Here is an 11,316-nt window from a genome sequence, read left to right as displayed (position 1 = left end):
ATTCGCAAGTTTTACGTAGTTAATTTGTATTGTATATGTATATCTATCTATCTATAAAATGTTTGTTTGTAAAAAGAGCGTTTGCATATAACGTCATTATAAGTATATAAGGCTTTGTATATGTACAGACAGTGGGACAGCCAAGAATGTTGTATATTCGCAAGTTTTACGTAGTTAAAAACATAAATATATCTATCTATATTCACAGGTGGGACACAGGGACACAACTACAATGGCGCGTAACTAATATGGCACGTAACGATTTACGCGCGCGGGGGGGCTTGGGGGGGGGGGGCGAAGCGCCCCCACCAACTAGGTGTTGGGATGGTGGGAAGCGCCACCCCAACTATATATATCTGCAGAAACCTCATCTCCCAGGAACAAAAAACGAAAAATGACGAATGAGGATGAACAAGTGCACAAGATGGTCAAAACTACCAGAGCAACGCAAAACCAGACATATTGCTGAAGGAGAAAGTAAAAAAAAGAAGGCGTGCCGAGGAAATACCACAGCAACGCGAAACCAGGCTTGTGGCTGATAAAGAAAGTAAAAAAAGGAAGGCGTGTAGCTATAAAAAAAAGTGATTTCATTATAAAGTTGGTCATCCTTTTAAATGAATAGAATAAATGTGACACCATTAGATGAGACTATCCGGAAAAATGAACGCCTCATGGGAACAAAGGCTGAAATAATTGGAGGATTGGATGAGCATGATGATTCTATTTGGTCAGGAACTGTTGATGTTTTCAAGCTGCTGGTTGAAAATGGCGCCAATATAAATAATTCTTGTTTTCCAAATCGTGATACACATTTACACTTTGCTGTTAGACACGAACTACTTTCTGTTTGTAAGCTAATTATTTCCAAGGGTGGAGATGTAAACTGTTTAAACTCTGAGAAAGAGACGCCCTTAATGCTATGTGGCTGATAAAGAAAGTAAAAAGGGAAGGCGTGTAGCTATACAGCTATATTACAAAAGAAATGTGATTTCATTATAAGGTTGGTCATCCTTATAAATGAATGTTCTCTTTATTTTGATTTTACAAATGGGTGTTTGATTTGGCTATGGGGGCATTCCTCTCTCTTCAGTTGGAAAATCTTTTCATGGACTCTATTGAAACCTCTGCTACCCACAGTTTTAGGCTCTCCTTTGTTCCTGGGGTGGATTCATGTATGATGTGGTTTGCATTTGGAAAAACGGTTTAGATTCCTCAGACCTTTTTCAAAAAATATTTAAGTAGTATTGATAAAAATACAAAATTTACAGTGGAGTTTGAATAAAGCCTTATATACTTATAATGACGTCATATGCAAACTCTCGTCCCCCCCGCTTCACGTCCCCCCAAGCCCCCCCCCCCGCGCGTAAGTCGTTACGCGCCATATTAGTTAGTCAACAAAATGGCAAAAATAGCCAGTCCTTATAATAATCATCAAATGACATACAAACTATTAGAATAGTCCGATCTGCATATTAAAAACTTCTCTAAATTCTTTTTAATGCGAGGTGCAATACTGTCCATCGAACACCACGGATCTCTTATTCTTAACAAGAAAATAGACTTCCTCCTAGCTCGAGATAAATAACAATGTTGATTTTCAATCAAAAGATTCGGTCCATTAAAAAAGTGGTCTTTATATTGAATTTTTAATCCATATTTCAAAATTACAGTTTTAAAATTCGACTTGGATCAAGAATTTCAAAAAATAAAAAATGTCTGTGACCCAGATACTTATTTAGTTTTCCTAGGGTGCGCCGAAAATTGCTTAAACCCTTATTGATTTATTCTGAAGTTTTGCAGTCCTCGTAGATTTGAAGGGAGCTTAAACATCCAAACACGTGGGTAATAATAGAAGCAATCCGTTAAAGCAAAACATAAAAGTATCCATAATTTTTTAGAGAAATTCAAACTGTCATTTATCTAAACAACAAAGATTCCTCGACATAGTTGGTGAAAGTTTACTGATATGTGCTTTATATAAAGGCTTGGATTGATGTATATACCTAACATCTAAAAACTTCGACATTTAAGGATGAAGTCAGAATATTAAAATTTTAAAATAGCACACGAATCACCAACTTTCAACTCCTCCCGAAAACCATGAAATCTGACTTGTCTTGGCCTGGGATTGATCGACCGGCGCTAAAAAAAAAAGGTCTTTCATAAATGAACAACTGATACATTAATTTCATGAGCATTGGCTGTATCAATGATATGCGACACCTGAAGACAGACCAATAACATCTTTCCCTCAGATTATTTAGACTTATAATGTATGCAGATAAACCAGAGGGATCTCAAAGGCAATGAAAATGTTACTCGAAGATGCCGAATTCAAAATTTATTTAGTTCGCCCAAGTCATTTTACAGAAAATTCCATTGTCACTGAAGATTCAAAATCATTAATTTATACTCCTAGCCTTTCAGATTATGATGAAATCATTTGGTTAAGTGTGAGAACCAAAGTTTTGCCTCGCCATTTTAATTTGATTATTTTTTGCTGATTTTATTATTCCCCAAATCAACACGCTGCACAAAGACAGCGGTTCTTCCAGCAACTGCATAATAGTGCCGACTTTGTCCTCTGCAAATTCCGAAACGCCGGTATTTTCCTAGTAGGTGAGGCTAATGGCCTAAAGTTAAATTCCCTTTGCAGTTCACTCAATTTAAAACAAATAGCAAAAATACCAACAACCAAAGGAAATACTATTCTTGATCGGATTTGCATGAATATGGACACGTTTTACAAATCACCTGTTCCTTTGCCCCCTTTAGGAGGAAGCTACCATTTTTGTTTATTAATGAAGCCTCTTCCCAAATTTAGTCATACATTTTCTGTTACCCGATTCTCTTATCGTCCAATTTCCAATGAAGACCTCTTCGAGTTTGGATCTTGGATTACAAATAAAAATTGGCCAGTTCTTAAGGGGAATAAAGACATTAATGTCAAAGTGTCTTACTTCCAAAATCTTATTAAACCAAATACTTAGAATCCTTCCCTGAGGAAAAAGTAAAATTGCGCTCTAATGACAAACCGTACACTACTAGTCAGTTAAAAAGGCTAATTAGGCTTAAAATTAATCTTTTTCAGAATGGTAAAACATCTGAAAGTAACTCACTGCGTAAACATATAAAAAAAGAAATACGTAAATCTGCTTCTGCGCATTACAAAACTAAAGTCAAGAACTTGTTTTCTACTAAGCCAAAACAGTGGTACGAAAGTAAAAAGAAAATTTGTGGGAAAACACATAATAATATATTTACAAGAAGAGCCCCTAGTTACAGCCAATGATCTGAATAAATTTCTTTACTCCATAGTTCAAGGCGCCCCTTCCCTCTCTGTTAATGCTGCTTATGCTCTACACTCTCCCGATTTCCCTATTATATTGCCCTCAGATGTTGAGGCGAAAATTAAAAACATTAAAAAGTGTAGCACCTGTCCGCTAGACATCCCAATTGTACTAATTAAAGCCTTTGCAGACATTCTTTCAGAACCTTTGTCCACACTTTTTAATGAAATTACCTCTACTGGTAAGTTCCCTGATTTTGGATAATTAGGTTTTATTACTCCCGTAAAAAAAAAGTGGAAGCACACAAGATTTTGCTGGTGTCTGGCCAGTTTCTCTTACTCCGGTATTTTCCAAGTTATATGAAAGCTTTTCAGTTGCTTGGCTGAAAATCAAAATCATCCCGAATGTTGACCAATTACTATTGGGAAATTTGCGCTCTACCTCTACCACACACTATCCGGTTCACCTTTTGGACACTACATGTAATAAACCTGAAAAACCCAACACTTGGCTCAATGTTATCGCAGTTGACTTACAAAAAGATTTTGATTTAATTAACCACAATACATTAGTAAAAACAACTAACCAATGACTTCCAAGTTGACCCCTATTTAATAAGAATAATTTCCTCCATCCTTTCTAATACAACGCAAGTCGTCAAATACGTGAATGTTTTCTCTGACCCCTCCCAATTTATAATGGTGTACCCCAGGGAACCCTCTTAGGCCCAATTTTATTTCTTACCATGATAAACAGTCTTGGTGTCGATTTCCCAGATAGATAGAAATTCGTTGACGATTTAACTGTTTTAGAAACATGTTTCGAAAACCTAACAAGTAACCCAATGGATATCTTGGAGTTAATATCAGATGAAGCTGTTGCCAGTGATTTGAGTCAACCCTTTAAAATCAACAGTTCCAACAATTAGTTTCCTAAGAACTCCCCCTTCTTTCTCCTGTCCTATCCCCGCTGAAATGTCAATTAATACTATGAAATTACTGGGTGTTACCATCTCATGTGACTTAAAATGGTATTGCCACGTTAATGATTTTTTAAAACGTACAAATACTGGATTTTCTCTTTCTAAACACCTTAATAAATTTGAATGTAATAAATTGCATTGTTTGATGATTTTTCTCTCTTCTGCACGTCCTACCCTCGAATACGCTTGTCTTGTTTGGCATCCTGGAATCTGTAATGAATTGTCGGACAGAATAGAGGCAGCTCAAAAAAGGTGCCTAAGAATTATCTTAAATTAGGGTAAAGTGCCTTACATTTCCCTTCTTCGAAGAGCAAAGCTAGTCACCCTTAAGGAAACGAGAGCACACATTTCCTTGAGTTTTGCCAATAATGCCGCGCACAACTCTCGCACTACTTCTCTTTCCCCTAGTGATCGTTTACCCCCCCCCCCCCCCCCTCAAACTCGTTTCCCACGTTTTGCTTCAAGAAAATTCCCCCTTCTTGCGCCAATAAGAGTTTCCATTGGAATATTTAGAAGAACGTTCACCCATCACAGGGTTGAAATTTTAAATCGATAGCCCCCCCTCCTCCTCACTCTACCCTTATCTTAGAGTTTTAGTGTTTAATTTTCGATTGCATAGTTTGTAATGCTTGTTAAGATATACTTTTGTTTAATTTTGTTTTCCCTGTATTAACTTTACGAGTTTTTATCGATTGACTTTTTATTGATTGCAATTCTATAACTTTGTACTGACACAAAAGTGCAAATTCGGCCCTTTTGGGCTTGTGATAACCGCTTTTTTAAAATAACATGTTATCTTATCTAAGGAACGGCTCAGGATATTAAACTAAAATTTTCAGAATATGTTGAGGATTTAGAAGGGTAATCGAAGGGCAACCCGCCTCCTTACCTTTCTCAGATTCCGCTAAAAAAATACTTAAACTATCCAAAATTTAAGATGGCGATTCTGCTCCAAATAGTTAATAGATCTAGTAACTATAATTCTGGGGATGCATTGCCTCACACAACCCCCCAGGGCAAAGATCGTAAGTTATACGATTTGCTCTTTTTTGCATGTAGGATTTATAATTTTTAAGAGGCTGATTGTTTAACTCAGCGTGTGTCCAAAAATGCTAAGAGTATTAAGTTGAAACCACTTTAATATTGAGGGGCATGTTAAAGTATATAAAAAAAATTGCATTGCCAGTTTATCAAAAGACGTACCTGTAATTTTTCAAGAACGGCTATGGGTATTAAGCTTAAAATTTCGGCGCAATTGGAGAGGGATGTTGAACAATGATCAAATGACAGCCAGTCATCTCCATACACTTTTTGGCTGCCCTCACCTAAAGATAACTGATGAATATTTGAAACACCCATCTTGTTCAAAATAGTCAAAAAGTACCCCAAACATCCCCTGTGGTGTTTCTAAGGCGCTCATTGGAAAAATATAATTCTTTTGGGCTCTTTAAGAATCTGTTGGCAACTAGCCTCCTTCCACTGTCTTTTTATCCCCAAAATGCATACAATCAAAATTTTCAGATGGTCATTTTATTTAAAATGGTCTAAAAGTAAAAATAGCTATACCTCTGGAGTTTATTAAGCCCCCAGTACAAGATCTGTGAGCTATAAATGTTGCCAATTGTTAACACAAAGTTTTTTTTAATGGGATAAGAAAGCGTGTTGAATTCCGAGCTGATAAAAAGATAAAGTATTAAGATGAAACTTCAAGGAAATTTTGAGAGGGATACCGAACACAATGGAAGCACACTATGTGCTTACTTGTTGTCGAAATGGAATATCAGCAATATCAAAGGAACAACTCAGGGTATTAGGTTGAAACTTTCAAGATATATGGAGGGTATGTTGAAGAGTGATTGGAAGGTAAACATCCCCCTCCTTGCCCTTCTTAGGAACCCCTCTCCTCAAACTAATCGGGATTCCTAAATTGTTATTTACTTCAAACTAGTCAAAAGATCTAATAGCTGTGCCTCCAGGGTGGTCCCACAAATGACGACCGGGACAGAGGGAATATAAATGACGACCAGGACACTCAAGAGTGATTACAGACTGGGATACCGGGACACAAATGACGACTGGGACACAGGGAATATAAATGACGACCAGGACACAGGGACACATCTACAACGGGGACGCCAGGGGCACAGGGGGATATATAAATGACGACGGGTACACAGAGAATGTTCGATTAGCAATCGTCATCAACAAAGCTCAAGGGCAATCGTTAGAAAAATGCGGTATAGATCTGAATACGGATTGTTTTCCCATGGACAATTAGCGGGACACAGGGAATATAAATAGCGACCAGGACAATCAAAGAGAAATTACAGACCGAGACACCGGAACACAAATGAAGACCGGGACAAAAATGACGACCGGGACACAGGGAATATAAATTACGACCTCAACACTCAAAGAGAAATTACAGACTGGGACACCGGGACACAAATGGGGACACCGAGACATAGGGAATATAAATGACGACCGGGACACTCAAAGAGAAAGCGACCGGGACACAAGGAATGTTCGATTAGCAATCACCATCAACAAAGCACCGGGAAACAAATGACGACCGGGACACGGAAATATAACTGACGACCATGACACTCAAAGAGAAATTACAGACCGGGACACCGGAACACAAATGACGACCGGGACAAAAATGACGACCGGGACACCGGAACACAGGGAATATAAATGACGACCGCGACAAATGACGACTAGGACAAAAATGACAACCGGGACACCGCGACACAGGGAATATAAATGACGACCAGGATACTCAAAGAGAAATTACAGACCGGAACACAAATGGGGACACCGAGACATAGGGAATATAAATGACGACCGGGACACTCAAAGAGAAAGCGACCGGGACAAAAGGAATGTTTGATTAGCAATCACCATCAACAAAGCACCGGGAAACAAATGACGACCGGGACACGGAAATATAACTGACGACCATGACACTCAAAGAGAAATTACAGACCGGGACACCGGAACACAAATGACGACCGGGACAAAAATGACGACCGGGACACCGGGACACAGGGAATATAAATGACGACCGCGACAAATGACGACTAGGACAAAAATGACAACCGGGACACCGCGACACAGGGAATATAAATGACGACCGCGACACTCAAAGAGAAATTACAGATTGGGACACCGGGACACAAATGACGACCGGGACACAGGAAAACAACAACAACGGGGATGCCGAGGGGCACAGGGGGATATATAAATGACGGCGGTGACACAGGGAATATTCGATTAGAAATCACCATCAACAAAGCTCAAGGGCAATCATTAGAGTAATGAGGTATAGATCTGAATACAGATTGTTTTTCGCATGCACAATTATATGTTGCATGTTCAAGAGTCGGTAAACCTGACAATCTATTTATATGCACAGACAATGGGACAGCCAAGAATGTTGTATATTCGCAAGTTTTACGTAGTTAAAAATATTTATTTATCTATCTATATTCAGAGGTGGGACACAGGGACACAACTACAATGGCGCGTAACTAATATGGCGCGTAACGACTTACGCGCGGGGGGGGACGTGAAGCGGGGGGGACGAGAGTTTGCATATGACGTCATTATAAGTATATAAGGCTTTATTCAAACTCCACTGTAAATTTTGTATTTTATCAATACTATTTAAATATTTTTTGAAAAAGGTCTGAGGAATCTAAACCGTTTTTCCAAATGCAAACCACATCATACATGAATCCACCCCAGGAACAAGGGAGAGCCTAAAACTGTGGGTAGCAGAGGTTTCAATAGAGTCCATGAAAAGATTTTCCAACTGAAGAGAGAGGAATGCCCCCATAGCCAAATCAAACACCCATTTGTAAAATCAAAATAAAGAGAACATTCATTTATAAGGATGACCAACCTTATAATGAAATCGCATTTCTTTTGTAATATAGCTACACGCCTTCCCTTTTTACTTTCTTTATCAGCCACAAGCGTGGTTTCGCGTTGCTGTGGTATTTCCTCGGCACGCCTTCTTTTTTTTACTTTCTCCTTCAGCAATATGTCTGGTTTTGCGTTGCTCTGGTAGTTTTGACCATCTTGTGCACTTGTTCATCCTCATTCGTCATTTTTCGTTTTTTGTTCCTGGGAGATGAGGTTTCTGCAGATATATATTCTACAAACGAAACTTGAAATTGAGATAGGATTTCTGCACAGATATTTTCCTCAAACAAATCTTTAAGTTCCTGTTTGTATATAAGGTATTCTTTCAATTCTTTTGGAATATTAACACCTTTGAAATTTTTGCATATTTTAATAAAAGCTTCATCTTCTCTAATCTTTTTCCGGCACTTTGATTTCAGAGTAATTGCACTAAAGTCATCAGTTTCAAAGATAAGGTTACATAGTCTCGAAAACCATTTTTTAGTTATTGCCCTTTCTAAACTAACCTCTTTTATCAACCAAGTAAGTATTGAAGAATATATATCCCTTTCATCGTCTCTTCCGTAAACACCGCAAGATGCTTCGTTTTCAAGAAGATATTCCGTTAATTTAACATATTTTTTTGAAAAAGATAGCATTAATGGCGTCTCATTCTCAGAGTTTAAACAGTTTACATCTCCACCCTTGGAAATAATTAGCTTACAAACAGAAAGTAGTTCATGTCTAACAGCAAAGTGTAAATGTGTATCACGATTTGGAAAACAAGAATTATTTATATTGGCGCCGTTTTCAACCAGCAGCTTGAAAACATCAACAGTTCCTGACCAATAGAATCATCATGCTCATCCAATCCTCCAATTATTTCAGCCCTTGTTCGCACGAGGCGTTCATTTTTCCGGATAGTATCATCTAATGGTGTCTCATTTCTTCTATTCAGGGTATTTATATTGGCACCGTTTGAAATCAGTTGCTTACAAACAGCTACTTTTCCTCCTAAAGCAGCGCAGTGTAACGGTGTTTCATCAATACCATTGAGTAAATTTATATTGGCACCATTTGATATCAGCAGCTCACAAATAGCTGTGTATCCTTCCTGGGCAGCATAGTTTAACGGTAGTACATTCCATCGTTTAACATTGTTTGAGGCCTTTACATTGGTACCATGTGAAATAAGCAGCTTACAAATATCTGCCTTGCCTAGAATGGCAGCACGATCTAACGGGGTTTCATTCAATTGGTTTAAGGCATTTACGTTGGCACCGTTTGAAATCAGCAGCTTACAAACAGATAATTGTCCTTTTTTAGCATCCTTTGACTCTGGTAGACAAGATTTATACATCTGGCGTGTCCTGATTGGTAGCTGAAACTCACGTCGAATCCCAGATAATTCATATCTACATTTTGTAAGAACTGCCGCATGTAAAGGTGTGACCTTTACAAAATTTTCACAATTTATTCTGGCACCATGTGAAATAAGCAGTCTACAAACATCAACCTTTCCTTGCTGAGCAGCAAAATGTAAGGCTGTGTTATTCCACTGATCGAAAGCATTTATATTGGCACCTTTTGAAATCAAAAACTTACAAGTAGCTACTTTTCCTACCTCAGCAGCATAATGTAACGGGGTTTGATCGAATTTGTTTAAAGCATTTACGTTGGCACCATTTGAAATCAACAGCTTACAAACGCCTAATTTTCCTTTGGCTCCAATGTGTAAGGGTGTGTCGCCAAATAAATCAGAAACATGTACACTAGTCCTATTTGAAAACAACAGCTTATACAAATGTAATTTTTCGTTCTCAGCACAATATGCCCGTGATCTTTTACTCAAATTATGTTTTCGATGCATTAGTATTTTAATTTTCGATTCCAATATTTATCAATAAATTGACGTGCTGAGCTCGATAAACCGAAAGAAAACCAAAACTAATTAAAAATTTTTAGGTATTTTTTTTAGTTTGAATTAAAATTTAAAATTATTAATCAGAAATCATAAATAATTTTGCAGTTTACATACTAATCTCTTCGTTTCTGAACTGACTAAAATATATAAAATTTATTTTAAAATTTTCGTTTTCACTAGAGATATAGAAAATGTTTAGGTTCGTTCTTCGGCCAAGAAAAGTTTGGTTACACAGACAATTCCAAATTTAAACCCAGAGATGAAATTAAATTATCTTTTTGAAAATTTTCAGGTGCCCCAGTCTGTAATTTCTCTTTGAGTGTCCCGGTCCCGGTGTCCCAGTCTGTAATTTCTCATTTCGTCTGCAGGAGTTGATCTAGGTATTATAGGTAATGTTTGCCTGAAATATCCCGCAAGCAATATTAATGTGCTGCCAAAGGGTTTCGACTTCCCTCGCAAATCTTTCAAGCATTGATCCAGAGCCTCGAGCGATTTTTTGTGTGCCATTGTGCACTCATCCCAAATAATAAGTTTGCATTGCTGCAATACTTTACCCATCCCAGATGATTTGGAAATATTGCACGTGGGAGTTTCTGTAGAATGCAAGTTCAGAGGCAATTTCAAAGCAGAATGAGCAGTTCTTCCACCAGGCAGCAATGTTGCGGCTATTCCGGACGACGCAATTGCCAACGCTATATCATTTTTTGATCGAATTGATGCCAGAATCAGTTTTATCACAAACGTTTTACCAGTACCTCCTGGTGCATCCAAAACGAAAATTTCACCAACGTTGTTATCGACACAATGCATTATCGTATCATAAATGTCTTTTTGTTCCGACGTTAACTTGGAAATGTTAATTTGTACATACGACAATAGATCACTCGTACTGTAACTTTGTTCACGATCCAATTCTACACATGTCGAAACAGCAGCGATATGGTTAGGTGAAGGCATTCCCAAATCCTGAAGAGGTTTGTTTGCCATACGTACGCACAAATCTTCTATAACAACTAAAGTGTAGTTATAAATTTCTGATGTAAAATCAAAAGTCATATCTGACGTCTCTAACTGTTTTCGATGGAGTATATCTTCGGACATTTTTGACTTATATTTTTCCCCATAACTCTGTAGGAGCTGATGGAGAGCAAGTTGTTAAAATGATGCCAAACAATGCACGAATTTGACTTGGGGTTGACGTTTCGCACGCG

General features: G+C 37.9%; 1 protein-coding gene across 1 annotated transcript; it reads right to left on the bottom strand.

Annotated features, from left to right (window-relative positions):
* Positions 1-8,974: 8,974 nt before the first annotated feature.
* On the bottom strand, positions 8,975-10,051 carry LOC136036655 (serine/threonine-protein phosphatase 6 regulatory ankyrin repeat subunit A-like). The gene has a single exon (XM_065718955.1). The coding sequence runs from the start codon at positions 10,049-10,051 to the stop codon at positions 8,975-8,977; it is 1,077 nt and encodes a 358-aa protein (XP_065575027.1).
* Between the last annotated feature and the right edge of the window lie 1,265 nt (positions 10,052-11,316).

This window comes from Artemia franciscana, chromosome 15, assembly GCF_032884065.1.
Source record: "Artemia franciscana chromosome 15, ASM3288406v1, whole genome shotgun sequence".
Classification (NCBI taxonomy): Eukaryota; Metazoa; Arthropoda; class Branchiopoda; order Anostraca; family Artemiidae; genus Artemia; species Artemia franciscana.
The sequence above is the reverse complement of the archived record's forward strand: the minus strand, read 5'-3'. Positions and strand labels throughout refer to the sequence as shown.